The following is a 26,450-nucleotide window of genomic DNA, read 5'->3' as shown; positions in this document are numbered from 1 at the left end:
ATTCACTTATACTTCATTTTCTAATTAAATCTTTCCATTGGTTTCAATTTAATTAGAAAATTAATAAACTAACAAAAACAATCCTGAGCTAGCTTGACTCAAGCCTTTTCATTCACATAGCCTAACATTGCAGCCTGTTGGCATCCAGTCGAGTGATTTCGATGGTTAAATAAACAAGGTGCTTCTACATCAATTCTACATCACCGTTGAACAGAAAATAGAATTAATGCATAAAACTCATAAATCAACTTGAAATACATATAACTACTCTTCAAAATTAAATTCTCCCATTTGTTTGAATTTAATTAGAAGATAATCAATATCATTGCAGCGGAAACTTGATAATAAAATACATTCTTTTAGTTCAGGAGCATTTCTTGGTTTTTATCTACTCTCTAAAAATTGACCATGTTGGTGTAAAATTTATCAAAGATTTAAACTTTAAACTTAAACTTATTGTAATATTGTTATCATCAAAGTTGGTCAGAAAATAACAATACCATAATTTAATATAAACAAATCAGACTACTCCAATTTAAATTTTCCTGTTAGTTCCAATTTAATTAGAGGATAAGCATGATTATAATTTACTAAATGTAACAGCTCTTCGAATTAAATTCTCACATTGGTTTGAATTTAACTGGAAGATAATCAACATTAAACCTTGCAGCGGAAACATGAAAAAATTCTTTATCTACTTTTCAGAAGTATTTTACTGTACTTATTTACTCTTTGAAAGAATTATCCTGTTGGTTTAGATTTTGACAGAGATTTAAACTAGACAAAAATCACCAAAATTTACTTCAAAAAATTAATAATCATTTAGTAATCTTTACTATGCATACCACCCGGCCCATCACTATTGTGCGTTCGCGCGCGTGGCCTAGCGACAAAAACATGGCCCAGCGGCCTGCTTTCCTATCGTGCGTGTCCGCTCCCCTGCGCCTAGGCTACAACCTTGGCCTGGGCCAGGAATCCGCTACCCTGCCTGGGCCAAATGAGGTCTGCTCGCCCGGAGCCGTTGATCTTGATCGGACAGTAGAGCGACGATCTCGGTGGAATAAAAATCACCATCATGTTGGTTCGCCCAAACCTTAGCTTCATTTGTCTCCTCCCCCTTCTCTCTCTATGCTCCATCGGGACAAAGAGCTGATAGTGGCTGCCCATGGCGACCAGAGGAAAAGTGTGGTGGTGCCGCCACGGGGTCCCTCGCCGATGAGTGCGCTCGCTCGAGGCTGAGCATGCCGCCGTCAAGCGGCCTTGCGACGTTGCCCTTGACCCCGCGTGGCTCCGCTCCCAGAACCCTAACCCTTATTTTCTTCCTCTGCTTCTCTCTCCTCACCACAGCCATCGGCTTGCTCTCCCCCTTCTCACCCAAAACACGGTGGCCGGAGAGAAGAGTGATGGCGCCGCTGGGCACCCTTCGCCGGTGCACACATATGGCCGGAGCCGCACGCGGCACCATCGAGCGGCACCATGGTGGGGCTCTTTGCGCCCCACATGCGCTCTTGCCTAAACCTTAGATCCCTTTATCCTTTGTCATCCCTCAAAGCAGTAGACACGGGAGAAGAAGGGCGACGTCGCTATGGGTCCCCTCGCTAGAGCACGCGCTCCCTAGTGGGTGAGTGCGCCACCGTTGAGTGGTCCTATGACGGTGCCCTCGGCCGGTGCTTGTGCGCATGGCAATGACGTGGCTCGGCTGCTTCTTCCCATGCGTGGCGGTAGCGACGGCGGTGAGGAACCGGGTAGGTCCTCCCCTTTCTCCGTCCATCCATCTAGGGCTAGGTTTAGGGTTGGGGTTTCTGATCCAATTTGGATCACTTCTTTCTTGATTTCTTTTCTTTTTTCTACCCCAAACTGGATCTACCCACTAGCAACCTTGCTTTGATATCATTGATAGAATTTATGGAATCATCTAGTCATAGATCAATGGATAAGACTTGACTTAGATATAGAACTTGATGATGATGTACCTCATCTCAAGTCTCTAGTCGCGGCCATGGCGCCGGCGATAAAGTAGCAGCATAGTGGGCCCGGTCTAGTGACGGCAGTGAAGGCGGTGGAGCTATGGAATCATCTAGGCGTAGATCAATGGGTAAGACTTGACTTGGATATAGAACTTCATGATGATGTACCTCATCCCGAGTCTCTAGTCATGGCCATAGCGCCGGCGACAAAGTAGCAGCATAGAGGCCCTAGTCTAGTGAAGGCGGTGGAGCTTCTCGTCGCTCACAGCGCGCTCTCTAGATTGGATTAGGGCTAGAAAACTCGATGGGGTTGTTAGCTATGATGAACCTTGTGCCTCGAGCCCTAGCCCCCAACTCCTATTTATTGCGCTACGCGATAGGGGCCCATCAGCCAGTGAAAGGTTGAGCGCCTCCGATCAGGGCACGGGTCAAGGGCACAATTGGTCGTTGGGCCAAGAAATCAACCTAACAGGATTAACCAAGAGAAAGGTATCCAGCAGTTGTGCCCCATGCAGATTTTAGAATTATGACTAGCAAAACAAACAACGTGACCACAAGGAGCTCTAAGAAGTCATGATCACTTGATCAATATTGAAAATACTAGTTTACTAATCGATGAAGATAAGTTGGACTGGGTGGTGTGGTTGGGAAGGGGGCATATGGCCCTTTGATCTCACCCTGAGTGCTCAGGGCGGAAGAGATGGAAAATGATCTAGTACTTCCTAATAAGACTGGATAATTAGGCAGTCTATGCTCTATTTGGATATTGGTAATTTTAACAACAAGCTTAACTATGATCATTTTTCTAAATCCTCACGCTCTTGTAAAGGCGTTTTGAAGGAGAGAGAAAAAATTGGACCTATATCGAAAAAAATTATTTTAAGGGCGCCTAACTTGTCTGGTTAACTCAAGAGCTTGTTTTAACCAATTTTTTCTATAATGTCAATGCCATCTGAGCGATACGGTCAACTACCTTGCTACCAGTGTGTCTCCCCTCTCATTCCTTTTCTCATCCTATTGCTTTGCCTTTTGTCTTGTTCCCAAATTCCCAATCTAGCTCAGCTAGTCAGGGCTAGTGGTGAGCTCACAGGTTGGATCCATGGAGCTTGGGCTCGGATGCTGTTGCCGTAGCGGCATGGTGAGAGCCACATTTTGCAACGATGTCGCCCCAAGCTATAATGGCCAATGACGTAGCTCGGTCGTCTAATGTGCAAGACCAAAAGAGAGGAAAGAAGTGTCCCTAGCGTGCAACAAAATGGTGAGCGATTTCACGTGCCCTGGCCCCCCAGCCCTGAGAAGGTGTGAGGAGAGCAAGTGATCGATACCAGCTGCTTGACGGTAAAAGAGACTTATGTGGATGCTTTATGCTGATTTGTTGTGAGAGAAAAACACTGTTCATTCGCTGAAAGGTACTACTGAAGTAGTTCAAGTGAACAGGGCCAAGTAGTCAGCTCATTGAGTTATATATGTTGGTGCTGACATAGTGGCTGCCCCAATAATTGATCTATGGGTGAAAAATGTGGTCTATTAGCACTCATGCATTATTTAGATTAATCCTTATAAAACTTAGCAGCATACAAGCTGCTAGATCAAGAATTTAGATAGGCTCTAGTAGTAGTAATAAGATGCTAGTGCTAACAACTTTAACTGCTTTTAGGTGAGCGGGCGGCTGGTAATAACAAGAGTGTGAGTGCATTGGATCTACTAATCTACATGAAGAGGCAAGAAATCCAATAATTGAAGTAGGTACGGTCTGCTATCTGTTGGTCCAGTACTAACAAGCAATAAGCATAGATGACCTAAAAACAAATGGTGGTCTTTGGGGCCAGCTATAGTTGCCCAACGGGCCAGCCCGACCAAGTTTGGGCTTAGGCCAGGCACGACGCATAGGGGGTTGAGCCGACATAGCATGCCGTGTCTCTCAGGCCGTGCCCCTCTGGGTCTCGTGCTTGGCCTTCGGCCCAAGCACGGCCCTACGGGCCAAAATCCATGCCATGTCGGCCCACTAAGCATGGCCAAATCCACGGGCCATGCCAGCCTACAGCCCGGTCCTCTTAAAACACCTCAAATTGCTTCTCTCATCCAATACTTCTCTATTTTCACAATCACATTTCACAATTCATTCATATTTCAGTATTTCACATTCACAAGCAATAAACTGATCACAGATTCTAAATTCTAACAAAAGACATCAATTGAGACAAGGGAATTAAGATAACTGAGCTGTTTGTGCAATGCTGCCTCATTAAAAACCTTTCTAGGTAAAACTCACCCTTGTGAAAAATCCTAGAAAGAGAAAAAGAGTGCAACACAACTCTTAATTAAGTCTTAAACCATTGTTCACCAGTACCAGTCACACATCACAGATACAAAGATAACATACCACTCTCAAGTCTCACAACTCTCAAGTCTCACACACTAAGTACCAGCAGAAGCCATAGATGCAGATCCAGATGTGCTAGCCCTAGATGTGTTAGTAGCAGCAACAACCCTAAATGCATCTTCATCAAGATAAAGATTCTTGAAGGAGCCTTCCGACTCTTTGTTGTCAACAGCATGCTATAACCTTCTTTCTTCTAACTCCCAATCCTTTATGCAAGCCAGCATCTTCACAGTTTCAGGCAACAAGCGTCGCTGCCGCTCTTCAATTATCCTTCCTATCAAGCTAAAATATGATTATGAAGAGACAGTAGAAACAGGAATAGACATAATATCTCTAGCCATTATAGATAGGATATGATAGGTTAGTTTGTGGTCACGCCACTAGAGAAGTAAGTCGAAGTCATCCTCATATGTAGTGACATTGTCACTATCTAGATAAGTTGTATGCTCACAACCAGCAGTAGAAGCAGATTGAGATGAAGTGCGAGCAGAGGCAGGGGAAGGACCAATAACACCAAATGATCTAGGGCATCCAAAGATTCTTCCCCATGCCTGTTTTTTCTTACCTGTATAGCTTGCAGGCTATATAGGCCTCTAAGACCAAGCTGCACCAAACTTTCTCTCATATTTATTAAACAACTTGTAAATTTTAGTTTTCACATCAGCATAATACGAACTGTAATCAACACCAGTGTTCTCTTTAAGTATTTGTAGAACATTAAATAAACCTCCCAACTTAGCTCTAGGATCAAGAATGAAAGCAAATGAATATAACAGAGGTATATCCTGTCAATATTTAAGGAATTTAAGCTTCATAGGATAGACAACAACAATTAGATTCTGATCTTTTTCACTTGCATGCAAATGAGAAGCATTGTCTAGCAGACAATGCATAATAAGTGGACTAGTTGGATAGTAAACACTAGAAAGAACAATTGTGGATTCATAAAATATTTCCAGAAACTCCAATATCTTTTCAGCTATATACCAATGCCTTGCATTCAACAATGTTGAGCCATAATTTGCATTAATGAACACAGAAAAAACATGCTTATATGGAATCAAGTGTTTAAGCATAAGGTATGTAGCATTTTGTCTGACATCCATATCTAAGTCAAATTTTTTAGGTCTAACACCCTAAGTCAAATTCTTAAACATAGCAATTCTTTGATTAGAAGAATTTAAAAAATTAATAGCAGTTCTAAAATCTTCTATGTAAGGTTTGAACCTCTTTGAACCAGATTTTACAATCCGATTAATGATATGATAAGCACAACGTTGATACACAAGACTATACTTACGCTGATTAGGATTTACAAGCTTAGTTGAAGGATCACAACCCAAATAACCAATAAACATAGGTGTCAAAGTATCCATAGCCTTAGCATTAGAAGAAGCATTGTCTAGAGTTACAGAGAAAACCTTGTTAATCAAACCAAATTCCTCAACCACACAAGCAATTTTTTCAGCAATATTTTCACCAGTATGCTTCACCTCAATCAACCTCACACCAATATCCTTTTTTGTAACTCCCAATCAGCACTCATATAATGAGCAACAACACTAATGTAGTCCTCCTTAGCATTACTAGACCAAATATCTAATGTCAAAGCAACAGATGAAGGACTAGACAACATAGAATTCTTAAGCATATTACGATATTCAGTAAATAGCTTACTAAGATCTCTAGTGGTGGTCTGTCTAGAAACCTTAGTAAACCTAAGGTTATGAGCACGAACAATGTACTCCTCCCATGCATCTGTCTCACCAATATCTAACGACAAATCAAGCCTAACAATTAAGCAACACAATTCAGATATAGCAATATCAGGTTTATAGTCCCAGTTATGCACAAAACCATCAGGATTGTAAGTAAGCCTAGACTGAACCCTAACAACTTGATCAGTTTTCTGCCTACAAGATTTCTTGTGCCTCTTTAAGTGTCCAGTTCTAGCATTAGATCTAGCAGACAAAGTATGCTTACACATTTTACAGATAGCTTTAGTACAGATTTTCCTACCATTCATAGTCTCATAGATCTCATCAAAATTAGCCCACATAGTAGATTTACGCTTACCAATACCAGCACCAGAAGAGTTACCAGCAATAGATGGAGCTGAGTCATTGGAGTAGGCCAGGGTCCTAGTCGTCGTCGCCCCTTCACCACCATCGCCGTCTATATTGATCAGAGCAGTAGAGCCACTACCGACATCGACACCGAACAACGCAACAGCGTCGTCTTGGGTGTCGTCATCGTCCTCAGAGGGTAGGCCTGCCGCGATCAAGTCGTTGTTGCTGGTGAGCAGCCAAACAATATCGTCATCAGTAGCCGCCATGGCGGACGGCTCTCCAGCATCGTTCCTCAACGGTGTGCGGGGCTGCTAAAAGCTCTAGTTTAGTTTTGGTAAATTGATAAAACCCTAAGTGCTAACCTAGTTTATTAAGTGATCATGAGATAGGTAGCACATTCCAAGTGGTGAAGCAAATAAAGATCATGACATGATGATGGTGATGCCATAGTGATGATCAAGTGCTTGTACTTAAAAAGAAGAAAGAGAAAAAACAAAAGGCTCAAGGCAAAGGTATAAATGATAGGAGCTATTTTGTTTTGGTGATCGAGACACTTAGTGAGTGTGATCATATTTAGGATCGATAGTCATACTATTAAGAGGGGTGAAACTCATATCAAAATGCGGTTATCGAAGTGCCACTAGATGCTCTAACTCATTGCATATGTATTTATGATCTAGTGGAGTGCTAACACCCTTGAAAATATTTACGAAAATACGCTAACACATGTGCACAAGGTGATACACTTGGTGGTTGGCATATTTGAGCAAGGGTTAGAAACTTCAACGGTGCCCTAAACTCAGGTGAACATGGTCACTATAAGTGACCGGACGCTAGTCTCTGAAGGACCGACGTGTCCGGTCAGTAGCAGTAGAAGAAGCGCAGCGTCGGTCGTCGACCGACCGCTGACGCTAAAACGACCAAATGCTGGCTAGCTACGTCCGGTCACACTGATAGGGTCATGCATAGGGGAAACGCCTAGTGATCGGACGCTAGGTGAGTTCGATCGAGCATTACCGGACATGTTCGGTCGTGAAAAATTGTTTCTAGATGCTTACTGGAAACGACCGAACGCTGAGATCCAGCATTCGGTCACTTCGCAGCAGCGCGTCCGGTCGTCACTTGACTGTTGAGATCAGCTGATCAACATTTGAATAGAGGGGACACATGGCACGCATCGCGTGACCGGACGCTGAGGTCTAGCGTCCGGTCGATATGACCAGAGCGTCCGGTCACTCCGTGTTGTGCCCAGTGAAGGGGTACGACGGCTCTATTTTGTGAGGCTTCTATTTAAGCCCTATAGCCAGCTCAAGCTCACTCTCTTAGCCATTTGCATCAACATAGCAACCTTGTGAGTTTATCCAAAGCCCTCCCACTCATCTCCATCATTGATTCATCATCTTTGTGAGATTGGGAGAGAATCCAAGTGCATTGCTTGAGTGTTTGCATCTAGAGGCATTTGGTGTTCGTGTTTCACTGTGGGATTCACTTGTTACTCTTGGTGGTTGTCGCCACCTAGACGGCTTGGAGCAGCGAGGATCGTTGAGCGAAGGTTGGTGATTGTCTTTGGCTCCGATCGTGGTGATTGTGAGGGGTTCTTTACCTTTCCCCAGCGGAGAGTCAAAATGTACTCTAGTGGATTGCTCATGACTTGTGTGATTCTCATCTTGTGTTGGTTGTACGGCACCCTATCAAGGGTTTGGCGTGTGATGCCAATTAGTGCGTGAACCTTCAAGTGAGTGAATCACCACAACGAGGAGTAGCTTGCCGACAAGCAAGTGAACCTCGATAAGAAATCATTATGTTCATCATTTGATTCTGAGGTGATTGGTCTTCATTGGTATTCATTCTTATGATTGATTGGCTCCTACCTCAACACGACGGTATAAACAAATTGCTCACTCTCTTTACTTTACCGCAAACTAGTTGTCAAGCTCTTTAGTGTAGCTAGTTATGAGAGCTTGTTAGTTTGGTTAGTGTGGCTCTTTAGTTAGCCTTTGAGAGCACATTAACTTAGTGTAGTGTCATAGCTATTGTGTGGATAGAAACTATATAAACTAGAATTGTGGTAGGTGGCATGCACTTTTAGTAGGCTAGCGCAACACTTGCTTCGTCTCATAATTGTCTAACCGGATTGTTAAGTGTTGTTGTAGAATTTTTAATAGGCTATTCACCCCCTCTAGCCATTAGGACCTTACAGCTACCTTGGTCGCTCTATGCCACAGCTAGAGGACGACCCATCGGCTACCGACCTGCGCAAAGAGATGGAGGAGGATGAAAAGATCATATCAGAATACATCAATGGAAGAAGATAGAAGAGGAGAGTTAGGGTTCGGGTTTTACCTACGCAATCGAAGCCCGGTGCCTGTGACAGAACCGCCCAATTTATACAAGATCAAGTACGGTTGTCCCCGCTAACATGTTGACACACCCATACTTTCACTCATATAAACCTGGTAGTCCGCCGAGTGTCCCGAAAGACCTCGGTAAATCAACATCACAACCAAGATCGCGTGATTAAGCAAATACACATCACATACATCGGGTTGCAGCGGAAATAATATTGCAAAGGGGTTAACAATTAATAGTACAAGTTTGGGTTTCAAAATTGCTTAGTGAAAACAACATAGCTTTCAAATGATTACATTAATATAAGTTCCAAATATATTGCTAGCATAGTGACATCATCCGACAAAAGCATATAGATGAGAAGTAAGTATAGAATCACCGAGCCCATCGGTGGTTAGCCACCATCATCAACAGGTCGAGAACATCACCTGCAACAAGGTGGGATAAACCCTGAGTACTCGAATGTACTCAGCCAGACTTACCCGTCATAAACCAAAAATAAAGTGACACCAAGGATTATGCAAGGCTTTCTTTAGTGGGCTAGCTGACTTATTTGCGAAAAGCATAAGCTGTCATGAAGAAACCATTTTAAGTACTTTGCATCATCTTTATTATGACCTATCCATCTAGGTAAGCACCTGTACTATAGCAATCACTTGATTAACCAATAACATCCAGTTACCAATTTAGATTTAGCATATCCCATACCATCCAGATAACCATCATTGTTCCATAATAATTACTACGATGCAGTAACTCGAGTCAAGTGCTCACTATCCAGGAGCGATGGCGATTCGAATTGATTCCTAACCAGCTGGTGATATATTCCTTACACAAACCTCACTCACCCGCTAAAGTGAGATATTGATCACCGAGTCAACTTTCCAGGAATCTCGAGTTTGCCAGGAACCACATGTACCCGGGAGCCGACCGACTGCACTTTGGTCTTATCATCTCGCCCCCGTGTCCTACCACACCTGCTCCGGCACAGTGCGTTGTGGGCAATCTACTCGGCCCGAAAAATCTCCCAGCTTCGCGGTCGGAAGGTACTTTATCCGGCCAGCTAAATGTAAGGCATGCGTTCAACATGACTCGAGGCCCAACAACGGTCGGTCCTTAATCGACACAGACGGAAACTAACAGCACCCCAGAACCCTGTCTGGTTGCCTCCAACTTTTTCCGTCCGGTCTCCAATTATCCATCACATATGGTTAATTCTAGGATATCATTCTTTCCATAGCTAAATTCTTCCAGTAACCACCTATAATGTAGGTGACCGGATATCACCGATCGCTACCGGTCTAAGCAAGGCTAAGCAGTTATTCGATCCTGACCTAACAGGGTAAAAGGTAATAAGGTAGGCAAGGATAGTAATAAATGCATCAACGGTTTCAATCAACTCCTACAACTTAATGCAACAATATATAAACTCATATATATAGAAAGAATTGCTTTTATAAAGTAGGAGACTTAGAATGCTCCGGGGCTTGCCTGGGATCCGCCACAAGTTAGTTCAGTTAGTTTGCACCATCCTGGTAACATCTCCAGTTCTAGCACTCGCTTAGTCCTTCCATCTTCGGGACAGATCCATCAAACACCGTCTTCGGGTTTGGCTCCAACATCACGTCCTTCACGTGGTTCATCTAGCGTACCTAGATGAGATGCAATATGCAGGTGCATAAATATGAAGAATAGTACCATGAGACACATCACAAAATAGCAAGCAAGACACGCATAGTTTACACTAACACACTTAAGTACTTTGCGATGCTTAACTTAAACATCACACAATCAATCATGCTAAGATGGCAAACGGAGACAACAACACCAAGCATGACACAAGTTTCCCAAGATCTTAGGTGCTCTAACTCAGTCATCATTCAAGGCATAAGTCACACTTAACAATATACAAGCAAACACTATAATTGGAATCTGCCAATTTCTAGACATGCAAATAGCAGCTACAAGATTTAGCTATAACTGGAGTTACACAAATCCAAATGATTTGCAAGAAGACATTATGGAAAGCTTATGAAATTTTCTACAATTCATCTTTAATCATCTTAGCATGATTCTCAAGTTAACTAAGTCAAATATATCTATTTACAGAAACTGGTCTACAATTGACAGAAAGCAGCCATTTCTGAAACCCAACTTTAAACAGCTATAACTCTTAAACTACTTGGCCAAATGACACCAAATTTTAATAGAAGCTAGATACATGAATTATCTACAACTTTTGTATAAACAAGTTTCACAACAAAGCACATTATCATGAAGAACTTTGCTAAGTTCCCAGATCTGTCCATAAACCACATCGGCAAGAAAATAATTAATAACTTAAGTTGCAATACATAATTGGGCAAAACCAACTTTACCAACATTTCACACATGACTAAAGAACACCAGAAAACCTAGTGTCCATGACCAAATAAATTCTTTTAATGCATTTCTTAATTTATTTTAGATAACAAGGTGATTTAATGAACATATACCAAAAGTGCACAATAACTTCTACAAAAATTACAGTGGCTCCCATATCCTCTCAATAGTCTACTGTACAAATTTCACTCCATTTGGATATGTATAGCAACCTCTATGAAAAAGACAAGTTGCTAAAGCAAGAATTCATGTGAGAGCAAGATAAACCAATAACTCACTCATACTTCATCCAATACTCATGAAATTTTTACCACACATCAACTATCACATGAGTAGCATGCCACAAAAATTTTACTTCATTTGGAGCCTTAGATCTACAGTTATGAAAAATAACAAATTCAACTAGCATTACAACCTTACTGCACAAATCTATTTTTATCGCAAAATATTTAAACTAAAACATGCCATATTATAGATCCACTGCATAGACAATTTCACAAGGATTCCAAAAAGTCCTCATTTGCTATTTTACGAATTTCCTATGAATTACTATGAATTTCCAAAGATTCAGCAAATTACTACAAATAGGTCCTTATCGGCACTATTCATCTGAGTCACTGACTTCGCAGTTAGAACCCTGACTTTCGTCGAATTTTTGTAGGAGGTCCCTGACGGGATTTGAAGCAGAGGAGGCCATCGGAGCTTGCTGTTGCGGCCGGAGGCTGCTCGTCGTCGGCGGTGGAGTGGCGTGGAATGGCCAGGGGAGTCGTGCGCACCCGTGTGTGTCTGCGGCTTGGCCAGAGGTGGGCCGTGGCGCTTTGGCCACACATGCCGGTGGCATGCAGCCGTGCGGTAAGGCGGCGGCGTTGTTCTGGAGGCCAATAGCTTGGGCGAGCATGCGCGCGAGATGGAGCAAGGCAAGGAGAAGGTAGTGGCGGTGGCTGTTGGGCTGCGAAGCGCTCGGAGGTGGGAGAACGGCAGCGGCCAAACTCGAGCTCACGGCGGCCATGGCTGTTCTCGGCGTTCGCGTGAGGGAGAGCGAGTGGAGGACAGTGAGTGGGAGAGGCGAGTGAGGGAGGCGAGGGCCGCTCGGGCGCACAGTTATGGAGGAGCAGGGCACTCGGCAGCGCGTGGCGCAGAGCTTGGACGCGCGTCAGCCATGGCGGGGCACGCTCCGGTGCATGGCTGCCACGACGCCATTTCGTCGAACACGTGGCGTGCGTTGCGGTGCCCGACTTGGAGTCCATTTTTCGCATAATCCACATGGATTCAGACCTGGGTGCCTGTACCAAAGTTGTTGCTCTTTAGGTACTCTCCAACTTTCATTAAGGGTAACTGGCCATTAGGGCTGTAGGTTAGTGGCTAATTAAGCCCCAAAATGACAGTGTCAGTGCCTTGATAACGGTCACGGAAATTCACTTTCGGAGGTCAAAACTCAGTCAAACTCAGTGCAACTTTTTGCATGCTCTTCTTCATAGTATAACCTTCAACTTTTATTTTTGGACCAACTCAAGTTTCTTAGCGAATTTCGGAGAACGCGGAATGCCAACGTCGTTGCTTAGCGAAACTCCAGACTTAGAATATTTCTAAGTGCTGAAAACAACGGCAATTTCGATCTTGTGACCTTGATTTGACTTACTTCCAAGCTGATCTAGCTCTTAGTCCAAAAACAAAGTTTGTTCTACTCTACCCAATCTTCAACTTTTATTTAAGGTGCAACTCCATGCAAGCACTGTAAGTGGTTGGTCAACATAGGTCAAAGTATCGTCACTATAAAGCTTAAATTAGAGTTATTGACCGATTGAGGCATTTTCTTGACTTCTCCTCAACATGAACCTTTCATGACTTTTGTTGTAGAGTTCATCTAGAGTCATTTGGGCAAGGTTGCAAGATTTGGTTGACGATCAAGAATTCCATTCACTTTATAAAATTATTCAAGCAAGGACATAACTCGTCATTTCATGTGACTTCTTGATTCCAAACTTCACGAAACTTTTCCATGGATCAATATAGATGGGTATTGATGTGAGACACATGAAGATATTCCAATAACACCACCCAAGCATATATCTTGAAAAGGGGTCTATAGGCGAGCAAAGGTGCAATCTCCAAGTTTAGGTTGGGGCTCGTTTCTATAGGTTTGACCCTGATATCTTCATCATCACTTAATATACCATGTTTTAGCTCAAACCCATTGCTTAACTGGTGGCAAACACCTGGGGTGTTACAGTGCCAGAGAAGACGACAACCACCTAGAGAACACAACACACCAGTTAGTAAGGACGGTGAGCAGTGGAGGAGGGACAAACGGGGACAACGAACTCACATCATCACCGAGATCTAAAGGAGAGATATGGAGACAGAGAAGGGAGAGGCAAAGAGGGAGGGGATCAGGGGAGGTCGCCGGCGGTAGGCGGTTCGAGGTCACTGGAGTCGGGGTCGACGAGGTCGGATGCCAGCAGACGAGACGGCGAGGCTTCGACCGTCGAGCGGTCGAGGCGAGAGCTGGGCGAGAGGCGAGAGCGGCGAGGCGGTGGGGAAGGAAATGATTTAGGGTTAGGGTTGAGGAGAAAGAGCATCGCGGCCGTCGCTTATATACGCGGGGGGTGAGGCGTTGTAGGGCTGGGTCGGCTAGCCTGAGTAGCGGCCCAGACATGGCCTGCTGCCCCGTGCCAGGTCAGCCCAAGCTCGATGACCCTGGGGCCGTGCCATGTTTGAGTAGGCCAAAATTGTGGGCCTTATGCCGGGCATTAGGCTGCGTGGCATTTATAGGGTCAGCCGATTAAGGGGTTGTTTGGTTCCTTCCCCTCCTCCTAAAATTTCTGTCACATTGAATGTTTAGATACATGCATGGAGTATTAAATATAGACTAATTATGAAACTAATTACATAACTTGCGACTAATTTACGAGACGAATCTTTTAAGCCTAATTAATCCATGATTTGACAACATGATGCTACAGTAAACATGTGCTAATGATAGATTAATTAGGCTTAAAAAATTCATCTCGAAAATTAGCCTCCATCTATATAATTAGTTTTATAATTAATTTATATTTAATACTTCTTATTAGCCTTTAAACATTTGATGTGACATAAATTTTAGGAGCGTCTAAAGAAACAAACACCCCTAAGTTGGCTGGCCGCTTTTTACACTCTTTCTACCTAACCCCAATAAATCCATAAAGGTCACCCCTCACCATATCATATGGATCTGGATCAGGACAGACGACAGTGTTGAGCTAGTAGCTAGGCTACTGGTAATCACAGTGTGACTGACTGGATACTCTGACGACTGAGCGGTCATGCCTCGTGCAGCATGCGTGTCTTTGGAGTTTTCTCTAACTAACATCGTCAAAATCCATACTCGCAGGATTCGCCGCTCGCAACTACCCCGAGCATCGTCTTCTGATCGATCCAATTACCCGTGCCGTGACCGTGAGTGACCTCTCTCTTGTCGAGACAGACTGGATAGCAAGGAGCAGGCTGATCTAGCCGGACTGGTGGAGTGAGGCCGACAGAGTTTCCCCATGGGCGCTTCGGCCGTGCATGTTCTTTTGCGTGACGGGACGACACCTGTCTGTACGGGGATCTGGCTCGTTGCGACGTGACGTAAATTGGTTGCGGTGCGGTAGCTGGCTGCTGGGTGCTGGCCGCTGGGGGCAGGCAGCTCTTTTGTCCCGGCGTGTGCAGTAGTGAGTGCGCTTTTTAAGCTTTTGATGAGCCTTGATGATGGTGCATGGTAGTATGATTAATTGCTCCTGTTGCAGAGTTTATCAGTTGCTTAATGCGAGCGGAAGGACACGTGCTGTACTTCTGCAGGCGGCACGCCTGTACCCTGTAGTACGCTTGTACTCCTACGGGAGTACTACTTGGCTACATGGTGCTGGCTGCTGAGCCTCTTCTGGTTGCGTTCTTGTTCCTTTTCAGTTGTCGCTCTCCATGCATTAATGGTTGATCAGTGGCCAGAAACAACAATGGGTATGATTCGGTCGTTCCTAAACAGTCACCACTCACCAGCATGGGAAACTAGAGTCATAGCTGGAATAATGGAATCTGCCGTACGCACCGATTTATTTTTCAACTGTGCCTGCACACCGGTTCCGATCCGGAGAGTTGGAAATCTTGAAGCTCACGTAAATTCTCACCACACGCACACTGTTTTTGTTTGGAAATAATAAACATAGGTGGCACATCAGAGAAAAGTTATAACAAATAGATTTAACCATTAATTTCTCTTACGATATGTTGTTATTTGCTAAAAAAAGATCAATACATTTCAGAGGCACTTTGAATACAAATCCATTTATCCGAGTTAGTAAATAAATTATGGTTGTATATGTTGCCATGCCATCGTGAACCATTTTTCTAAAAAATTATATGGAAAATGTTTTTTTATTGGAAAGCTAAAAAATGGCCGTATAGTAAATCGTCTTTTTTTTTTTTCAAAACAAGGCTCAAAACGTCCCGCTGCGGGCCAGGGCGTTTGTCGGTCCAACTGTTCAGACTTCAGACCAACCTTCTGACACTGATTCCATATTTTTTTTATCTCGTTCGAGCAAGCCCCATATGACTTTTTTGTCGAGCGCATTGTAGTTGCTTGGTTTCTCTTCCTTTCGGTCGAGCGCAGCGAGAAGCAGAAAGGAATCTGACGGGCCTTAGCTCAGTGAATACGCAGCTACCGGGTGTGTTCTTCATTGAATCAAACAGTCCAGCCCAGAACACGGTTGTTACCTGGAGGAGCATGATCGATCAGCACTAATGGGCCTGGAAGGCCCAGCCCACAAAACATCCATGCTTCCTTTTGCTATTGTCTTCATCAATCAATCAACTTTATCTTTGTCCAACTCCAAGGCCAAGCACCTCGGCACCAGACAGTAGTACAGCACACATGTGATCCAGGCATTCAGCAATACCAAAAACCGATTATATTTCAGAATGGATGGAGTACATGCCTTTTTTTTTAGAGTTACAGGTCACAAACCCCGTCCATCAGCTCTAGAGACGCCTTGCCGGCTCCAGAATCCACAGATTGACAGAGTATATATAGTTGCGTGTGTGAGAAGCAGTCCCTTGCCATACACACTGAAGAGACTACAAGATTAGCAGGGGCAGGCAATATAGTATCATTAGTATGTGCTAAGTTTGATAGTGATGACAGTCACAAACAAAAAAAAGTTTGATAGTGATGACGCTTTGCTTTTGTCTTTATACATACACAAGCGTACTGAACTGAACATCTGCTTTCGAAAACTATTCCCAGCATCATTGGCAGTTGAAACTTGAAACGAAACCAACTTGAGACTACGAACTGCTGCGAAGCCACAATGTGCTTGGCGTGCTTTGCTAAGTTCAGAAGCCCAAAATGGGATAAAGCCCTATTCATTCAACAAACTTGGGCCCGTTCAGAAGGAGTCTGATTCCTCACGGAAAATTACTAACGGGCCGGTCCAGCAAAACCACACCCACCCACAACAGGCCTACCGGCCTTTTCCTTGTGCGGCACGGATGCTTTTCCTTTGCTTCAGCGGCGGCGCAGATCGCAAAGCAGTAGGGAAATCTCGGCGCCGAGCACGGGCGGTGCAGACCAAGCCTCGCGTCAGCCGTCGGTCCTCTCCCCCTCCCCACCGGCCGCGGTCTCCCCCCCAAATCCACGAGACAAATTGTCCCCCAACCATTCGACGAGATCTAGGAGGCCGCCTCGAGGTAATCTCTTCGTAATTTGTGGCTTCTTTCTAGTTCGATTCTGCTTATCCCGGCTGGTGATGCGCTCTTCAATCCTGGTCCCGGTCCCGTAGAGGAGGTGGTGATTTTTGCGCGACAAATTCGTGCAATATTGCGTGTGTCGCTGCTGTTATCTCTATCTAGGCGTCCGGGCATGCAGAGGGGCATACTTTTGCGTGATTTTAAAATTTTAAAGGTTGTATTGGGAGTGGTTCCGTGCTTCTGCGGCGGGATTGCCGTGGATTTGGGGCTTCGATTTAGGTAGAGCACGTCGAGCTGTGTTGGTGTAGAACATCTAGATCTGTGATCCCGGTTTGTTGCTAGCCTGTTTGGTTTACCAATTTGTCCTCATTTGTATCCATTATAGGTCGAATTATTATCAGGTTTGGGTGCCGGATCTCCGCTTTGGTTTGGTGGATGAATTTTATGGTGTAAAGCTTGTCGAAATTTGCTTCGATCTGATTAATGCCTAAATCAAACCATGGCCGTGTGTTTGTATACAGAGCAGCCTCATTGCTTTGCTGTCGCTCTTTAGATTCAGTTTAAGGTGTACTTGAATGACTATATTGCATATGATTTGTGATGAAGAGTTGACCATTGATTTCTTGATTTTTTTTCAGGTAACTTTGTATTGGTTCCAGGGGGATTCGCTCTAGGTCTAGGGAGATTAATCTCGAGGTTGGACCTCACAATTTTATGGCCTTTGACTGCAACAAGGAAAGAAGAGTTTCTTCGCCTGATAATTGCTCCAGCATTTGCACTGAGGGTACTCTCGTCCAGGCAAATCCCTTATCTCACTACTGGAAGCCTAAAGGTTTGAAGAGCCTCAACAAATTGGAGAACCAGAAGTCCAGTCATGGATCTGTTCCGAGTGACTCTAATTCAGAACAAGAAGCTGAAGCGAGCGATGAGGCATCTGCCTCAACCTTTGGCGTCAGGTGCTTCACCGATCTGCCGGCTGCGTTGGTCTGCGAGGTCCTTGCACGCCTCGATGCAAAGGATCTTGGAATTGTATCCTGTGTCTCCACCCTCCTGCATGCCTTAGCCACAGATCATCAGGGATGGAAGAAGTTATACTGCGAAAGGTGGGGGCTTCCAGACCTTCCCGCCGCCCTGAATGGGCCTTTGTTGCCAGGTGCCCCTCTAGATGGGAAATCCTGGAAAACATTTTTCGTGGAGCGGGAGTTTAGGAGTAAATCATTCATGGGAAGATTCAATGTGGATATTCTCCGTGGCCACAATGAGGATGTACGTGCTGTGTTCCTTTTGGTATCAGCAAACCTGATATTCACAGGCGGTCGCGATTCTGTGGTTAGGATGTGGAAAATGGAGGAAGGGTTATTGATTGATACATCCCGTGCACTTGGTGGTACCATCCGGGCGATTGCAGCTGACTCTAGGCTTTTAGTGAGTGGAGGAACTAATGCCTATATCCAGTGTTGGAGGGCTGTTGAAGGCAATGATCACTTATTTGACATCTCTGGAAGTGGTACTGACCAGAATGTGGAGTTTCGCCTCTGGGGGCATGAAGGTCCTGTGACTTGTCTTGCCTTGGATTCACTGAGGATTTATAGTGGTTCTTGGGACATGACTGTTCGTGTTTGGGACAGAGCCCAGATGGAGTGTGTGCAAAAGTTCATGCATGCAGACTGGGTGTGGTCTCTTGCTCTGCGTGGAAATACTGTTGCCAGTACTGCTGGTAGAGATGCATATGTATGGGATATCAGGGACGGCGAGTTAACAAGCTTAGTTTCCAATGCCCATGTTGGTAACGCATATTCATTGGCTTGGACACACCTGGCGGATGTGCTGTTTACTGGTGGAGAGGATGGCGCTATTCGCTTGTTCAATGTTTCTGATGTCTCTGATGATGATGTGGACATTAAACCAGTGGCAACTTGGGTGCCACATTCAGGTCCTGTTCATTCTCTTGCTTTTGAGTATCCATGGCTTGTGTCAGCCTCGAGTGATGGCAGGATTGCACTTATTGATTTGAGGAAGCTTCTGACCCCCAAAAGATCATCAAAGGGTCTGCGTGTTAAGAGCTTTGATGCAAGCGCAATGGAGCCTCCACAGAGGATGCTTCATGGCGTTGGATGTGATCTCTTCTCCATCGCCATTGGCGCAGATAGGATTGTATGTGCGGGTGAGGATGGTTCTGTTAGAGTCTGGAACTTCTCTGAAGCACTGGAGATTGAGAGGAGGGCACAGGCTCTAAGGAGTTTGAGGCAGGAGAACCGCATGAGGCGGAGGAAGGCACAAGTAGAGATGAATGCAAATGGTAGAAGGCCTGATCAGTGCTCAATAGCCATGAAAAAGAACCAACTGAAGGGTGATAAGAGTACCACTTGGCACAACAAGCGTACCATAAATGAGAAGGTCAAGTCTTAGATTAGGATTAATAGCCCTTCACTGAGTTGCGGTTTGTCATGGCCATACATTGCCACCATTGGGTACTTCCTTGTTGGGAGTACTTATTAAGAGTTTATTTTCATTGAAGCAGGGTCAACTAATACTTAGTTCAACATTGGCACACTCAGATGTTTAACTTTAAGTGGTTACAATTTCCAGTTTAATATATGCAATTCTTCTGTGCCTAGTGTATATTGATCAAATCGAAGATAAGTTCCTCAAATCTTCGAGTTCTAAAGGCTTTTGGTCTTTTTAACTGTCTGTTTGCAGTTTTGGGCTTTTGGCCAATTGAGAGACTTGGTAACATTACATTATCAACTTATGGATTTCTGTTACTGTAAAATAATATTTAGTTTTCAGTGTCCTAGTATTTGTACTGAAGGCTTTCTCCCTTCTATAAGCAAGAAAAATCTTGTGCTTGTATGGCAACACATTCAATGGCAGCTTACATTTTTCATAGTAAGCTGCTACATGTCTGATCTCACTGTCGTTGAAGTGCGTATGTATGTTTTCTAATTTTCAGATATATTATTACTACATATTGCACATGCTTCAAAAGTTTTGACCAGTAGTGGGTGCTGGCGAATGGCAATTTTACTTGCGAGAGCGTATCTGCTGTAATGTGAGCTTGTTCTGTTCTCCGGGCGGTCCAGGAATTCAGTTTATTTAGTGATGGTTTGATAACAATACTGCTTGATCAGGTGTGCTGTGCCGTATATATTGCGAGGTTTGTCAAAGCCTCAAACGAATTGGATGCTAACATTTTTGTCTTTTCGATGGTGCTAAATCTTAAAGGATCCTGTGATTACACTCTTCGGCACTCGCTATGGGCCTGGTTTAGATTGCAAATTTTTGCAATCTGGACACTGTAGCACGTTTCGTTTGTATTTGACAAACTTTGTCCGATCATGGACTAACTAGGTTCAAAAGATTTGTCTCGTGATTTAGAACCAAACTGTACAATTAGTTAATTTTTTACCTACATTTAATGCTCTATGCATGCGTCCAAAAATTGATGTGATAGAGAGGGAGTGAAAAAACTTGGAATTTTGAGGCAATCTAAACAAGACCTTGATGTCTGTGCTCTACCTGTCTAGGCACTGGGCAAGGCAGCAATCCAACCCAACGTTCTGAATCATTGGCAATGTCAGGACGCGCAATTTTCAATGTCAAGTTATGCCCTGTCTCAATGATTGCTAATATTTTAGCCGTAACATAGCCATAAAACAATTCTGCACCCCTACATCTACATGATCACCGTTGTTTATGCGTGTGTTAAACTAACGTTTTCATCTGACAGACCATGCAGTTCCCACATGCTGCAGGTTTTTATCAGGAACTCGGCAGTGCAAGAGAGTTTTTGTTCTCGCAGCAGGAAGCTTCCTGGGTGCTTCCCTTGCAATCTGACCTTAGGCTTTCCATTTTCCTCTGCTGGCTACTGCCGACCGTTTGAGCAGTGCGGTGATGAGCCTGATCGGGAACCCTGTGGGAAGTGATTGACGTGCCTGTTGTTTATTTTCTTGTGATGCGTCAAATTGCGCCTTTCTTTGAAGATGAAAGAAAGTGCAGCGCTGATGTGAGAGGTTGGCAAATCTTGTTCCCTGCGCCGCTGCGCGTCGGCGACCTCTCTGAACTGAAATGCATGCGATGCGATGCGTCGGCGCGTAGAATCTCGACGTCGCTCTTGCTTGTGATACACACAGTAGTGACTAGTATATTATTTGGGAGCAGCTGCGACCATCAAGCGTCGCCCAGCGATTGGCACTGCTTTCGCAATCAATGCCCTGTTCGTTTGGCTGATAAGCCATAGCTGAAAGTATCATTGGCTGATTTGTTGTGAGAGAAAAATACCGTTTGTTGGCTGAAAAAGTACGGCTTATAAGCTAAACGAACAGGGCGCAAAACCATCGGAATCAATCGGTGACATGCCAACGCCCACCCGGCCGGCGCACCACCATGCAATGTCAATGCAAGTATGTATGTATGCAACGGAATGGTTGCCACAGCTGACAGCAGGAGCGTAGTTTCTTTGGACATTATGAACCAGAGCTTCCCAGCCCAGGGCATCCCGTAATGGCGGTCACAGGGCAGCCAGTGATGTGGCTGCCGTTCATGTGAACGTGACGAAGAGCAAGGGAAGCACAGGGCAGTGTCATCACCTGCATCTGCGTGCAGGCACGGCCACGGCAGGAGAGGAAGGGAGGCAGGAACAGGGCCATGTGTTGCTGCACCCTCCATCCATGTGACCCACCACCACCCTCCCAACCAATGGATGTGACTGGATCCTCACTCACTCACCCTCTGTATGCGCCTCAAACCACCACCACCACTCTCTCGGTTCTCCAAGTCCGCGGTCCCCACTTTCCAGGAGGGAAAAAAAAGAGCCAACAATTTAGGCCCCGTTTCGTATGGATTTGCATAGCTCCAGCTCCCACCAGCTATTTTCACTTTAGCGCACTGTTTATTGGAGCCGGATTTCTCTCTTCTCTCTCCCTCTCACTGAGCCAGTTGGAGTAGGTGAAGCTAAATTTTTTTTGGCTTCAGTAGCTCTAATCGGCTCCGTGAGAGGGGGAGGGAGGAGAGAGAAATCTAGCTCTGCTACAGTGAATGCCAGGTGAATGTCAAGCAGAAGCCGGAGCTGCCAGGATCCATGCCAAACGGCCCCTTAGCTGAATCAAGGAGGGCCCACTGCTCAGAAAGTACTATCTCCGTTTTCGTTTACTTGTCACTGAATTTTTACCGTAGCAATTTTGATCATACGTTTTTTTCTGCAAAAGATTTTTAGATACATCAAGTTTTCACATATATGATTTTTTATTGAACATACTTCATTAGTGTTATATACATTAAAGTATCTAAGATTTTTTTAGAAGAAAAAACAGATGGTCAAATTTGCTACAGTAAAAAGTTGCTGACAAGTAAACACAAACGGAGGGAAGTAGATGAGGGGGAGAAGGAGCACTGACACTGAACAAGGTAGGATGCCATTTTTTTAATCAGTGGATAACTCAACTTACTGTAATAAACCTAACATTGCTTTGGATGTCACGAGGCATGACAAATTTGTCACACTGTAAGTCATATAAAATGCTGCAGAAACATATAGCCCTAAAAATGGTCCTGTTCCAACCGTCTCTCCTCATTAGTCATTACTGATAAATGGACTCAAATCTTTCTTGGATTGACGAGGAAATTGGTTGGGGTAGCTTACCGTGCAGCCCATACATACCATTGCCAAATTGCCATCGCATCGTGGTTGCCATTTCCCTGCTACCTGTACACACATCTAAAACTCTCAACTAAACCAAGGCAGTTGGGCTGGCTCGTCACACTATATAGAAAAGGAGTATCTGCTTCTTTGCAATATTTATCTTGTTCGTTTGGCTAATAAGTTATGGCTAAAAATACTATTGACTGATTTATTATGAGAGAAAAAATATTATTGATTGACTACGAACATGACGATAATACGCCGACTCGGTGGTCGTGGTCGCTGCAGATCTAACGCGGATCCGCATCCACTTGCGGATCTGGAAGAAAGGTGGTGTTTGCGTGAGCAGTGCAACAGACGAAGGAAGCCAGCATAACATGCAAGCGAGTAGTAGTAGCAGTACACCCCACAGCCCGAGTTTTGTTAATAAAAGCTTTGATAGCGGCCGGGCGGGGCGGCACAACACAAAAGGCGTCAAATCCTCGAGTGGCCGCTTAACGGTTTCGATTGCCTGCCGCTGGCGAGGCCCTTCCGTTTCCTCGCGCGTCCGCTCCGCCTCGTCTCGTGGCGTGCCGTCGATCGTGCGTGCGAAAAAGGCAAAAGCCGCTCGTCGTCCGGTCCGGGCGTCCGGCTGTGACGCGCATGGGGCCCGGCCGGTGAAACGTTCCTGACGGCCGGCTTCGGTTTTCGCTTTCCCAGTAGAAATATTTGTTGCCGTGGGGGGAGATAGTAGTAAGACCGAATCTTGAGGACACTAAAGTACTAGGGCTCTGTTCAGATCTATAAATCATTTATGCTGATTTATATAACTAATTTATTAGAAAAAAAAATATTATACCATAACTGATAAATCCAGTAACGATAGCCAAACAGAGCCCCGTTTGTACAAGACTTGGGCGACGACAAGTACCGAGCTGTAGCAGCCACTGCTAGACTGAACAGCGGTAGCATCTATCTGCTGGTGTTTCCTAGGCTCTACGGAGTAGTAGTGTGCCGCGTGCCAGAAGTGTTGTACCGCGTTTTCCGTGGCTCTTTCTTAAAAGAGAGAAAGCGTACTAGTAGACTGGTAGAGCAGCCTTATGCCCGTACGTATCGTATGGCGAGGTGTAGTAGTATAGTAGGAGTATCTCTCGGATGGGGCGGTTGGGGTAACGTACAAAGCGACAGCCAGCCTGTTCGCATGGACTTATCATATATGATATAATATTTTTCTCTCGTAATAATTCAGTATAGCCGAGCTCCAGAAGTCAACCAGCAATTAATACAGAAAACTAGGGTAACGAGCATGCTCCAGCCAGCATGCTTGTTGGATTGTTTTTTTTTTTTTGTTTTTCTAAACCTTATCACTATCGGGTAAAGTACCGTCAACAGTAGCCAGTGAGCATCACTGTCAACATGCCACTACCGATTCAAACGGCAGTGAAGGAGGATTTTAAATCGACAGTGATGTCGAAAACTGAGGCAGTGACTAGTGTACCACACACTACTCCAAATCCAATGTACCACTATATCCTTCCACCACCGCCACCTCCGCTGCCATGCATATGGTATGGTAGTGGTGGTTGTATTTGCATAGCTGGCCGGCTTGAAGATCCAATGCGCACCACCAGCTGGTAGTGTACGTGGTGAGCAATGAGATGCGTGACATGAGCAAGCAAGGGTGCCCGGACCCTTTTTCCTCCCATCAAGCATGGCCCCGGCAACAGTATGGATGGCAACGGGGATGTACTCGTCGGGTATCGCCGTAACGTTCTCTTCCCCGCTACGGAGAATTCATCACATTCCCATCTCCGTTAACTGTCTCGGGTATAGATTCTTGCTGATCCTCGTACCCGTCGGGCATCGGTCGGGTAACAGATACCCGACGGGTACTGCATACCTGATAAATAAGGACACTTGGGGTCGCAACTTTGCAATCGGAGACGTTTCTTCTTCACCCGGGTATAAGTGTCGGAGTCTTGGAGATGCCAAGGAGAAGGAGCGAGGTTGTGAGAAGGACGAGCAAAGGTGGCAGAGAGACCGAACTGAGAAAGCGAGGGGCACGAGCGCTCATGAGGCAGGCGTGCTTGTGCTGCTGACAGAGATGGTGAGGAAAAATTGAACTAGGGTTCGTAGAACACACAAACTATATATATGATTGTTCAGATTTGGGTCAAAATACCTATGTTGAGCTTCTTTGGGCCTAATACTCACATGACAGCTCAAATAGTCAGGTTCCCCAACGGATAACGGGAACGGATAAACAGGAACGTTCCCGTACTCGCTATACTCGTCGGGGATGAATTCTTGCCCATTTAGATGCCCGCGGGTAAAAATATAATCATATCCCATCCCCTAATGGATCAAATACCCGTCGGGTATCGGGGCCCGTAGGCAACAGATGCGTACCCTTAAAGTCTCTCTGTCCTCTCTCTCCCTCCCAGATGCAGCTGGCCAGGTAGCCATAGGGTTGCTAGCTGATTCAGCAGCCAGCTAGGCCCTCGTTTAGCTTGGCCGAATCGACGGCGGCAAATTCACTGTAGAGCACTGTAGCATTTCGTTTGTATTTGGTAATAATTGTTCAATCGTTGACTAATTAGGCTCAAAACGTTTGTCTCGCAAAGTACAACCAAACTGTGCAATTGGTTTTTGATTTCGTCAACATTTAGTACTCCATACATGTACCACAAGTTTGATGTGACGGGAAATCTTCTTTTTACATAGTGTCAAAGTTTGGATTTTGGTGGAAACACCCCCTAGCTATGGCTCGTTTGAGCCCTGAGCCCCAACCGGGGCGTAAAGCACCGCCTGGCTTTCACTGAACATGCCACACACATGCACGCCATACGCGCAAGAAGCAGCGATGGGCCGGAGTGGAACGGCAAGAGCGAGCATGCATGCATGTAGGGATGAAAACGGTCGGAAACGGTCGGAAAACCTCTCAACCGTTTTCTACTTCTACATTTAAATAGGAAAATGAAAATGAAAGCGGTAAAGCCGGACACGAAAACAAACACGAACTTACGGAATATCAAAAATTTCGAAAACGAACTAATTCGAGCGGAATTATGTCGAACACGGTCGGTATATGAAAAATCAATACAGAATATTGACCCGTAGGACCAAGTGCATAACAATTAACAAGTATATAATAATTAACAAGTCCTACAACTTTCATAAAAAGTATCTCCACTCGACACGACGTAATAAAGATATGATTTTTTAAGGCAACAAGTGCTTGTACGCGATTAATATATCGCTGACTTTGTTTAATTTTTTAAACATCTTCAAGACATCAAATCAAAAACTAAGAACTAGAAAGTTATAGATCTTGTCAAGAACTACAATTTTTATATAAAAATCATCTTCATCCAAGATCGTATGAAAAAGATATAATTTTTCTAATGTTAGACTTGTATTGGGCCAAATTTGGTTTAAACCGAATTTCGAAACCGAATTTTGAATTCGAGATATTCCGAATTAAAAGTAGAAAAGTAGAAAACGGTCGAAAAAATATCTAAACCGTTTTCGTTCCGATTTCAAATTTGGTATTCCGAATTTCGAACCGAATTCGAATTTGTCCGAAAATACGTATTCGATCAGATTAAATATAGAAAACGATACGGGTACGGGATATTTTCGTACCGTTTTCATCCTAACATGCAGGCATATGGTCGCGTTGGGGCCGGGCGCCCGGGCCGTGCCACAGCCGGTTGTGCGCTCCTATTAGCGGCAACCAGATCTGCACATTTCCAGGCAACAGTGCTGGCATGATGCGTGTACTTGCACTTCCCGGGCCCCGTCGTCGTCGTTGCCGCCCGGCCGGTGGCAGATCCATCTTGGCGGAGCGGAGGATCGAAAGACGGGGAGAGCTTTTCTCTCGGTCGGTCGCGCGGCCGACCATGATCTCGACGGCGACGCGATGGTTCCTTCGGGGCTAGCGCGCGGGCCTCGGCAGTTTGGGACATCTAATT

The 26,450-nt window shown here is 44.8% G+C and overlaps 1 protein-coding gene across 2 annotated transcripts; it reads left to right on the top strand.

Moving 5' to 3' along the window:
- Positions 1-16,722: 16,722 nt before the first annotated feature.
- On the top strand, positions 16,723-19,749 carry LOC136496457 (F-box/WD-40 repeat-containing protein At5g21040-like). 2 transcript variants are annotated; one of them, XM_066492136.1, is made up of 2 exons: positions 16,723-16,856; positions 17,495-19,749. In XM_066492136.1, exon 2 carries the CDS (start codon positions 17,571-17,573, stop codon positions 19,263-19,265), a length of 1,695 nt encoding a protein of 564 aa, XP_066348233.1. In that variant the 5' UTR covers positions 16,723-16,856; positions 17,495-17,570; the 3' UTR covers positions 19,266-19,749. The 2 variants fall into 2 exon arrangements, with proteins under 2 accessions (XP_066348233.1, XP_066348234.1); XM_066492137.1 differs by lacking the exon at positions 16,723-16,856 and adding an exon at positions 16,865-16,953.
- The last annotated feature ends 6,701 nt before the right edge of the window (positions 19,750-26,450 follow it).

The sequence above is a fragment of the Miscanthus floridulus genome, chromosome 12 (assembly GCF_019320115.1).
Source record: "Miscanthus floridulus cultivar M001 chromosome 12, ASM1932011v1, whole genome shotgun sequence".
NCBI lineage: Eukaryota > Viridiplantae > Streptophyta > Magnoliopsida > Poales > Poaceae > Miscanthus > Miscanthus floridulus.
The sequence above is the reverse complement of the archived record's forward strand: the minus strand, read 5'-3'. Positions and strand labels throughout refer to the sequence as shown.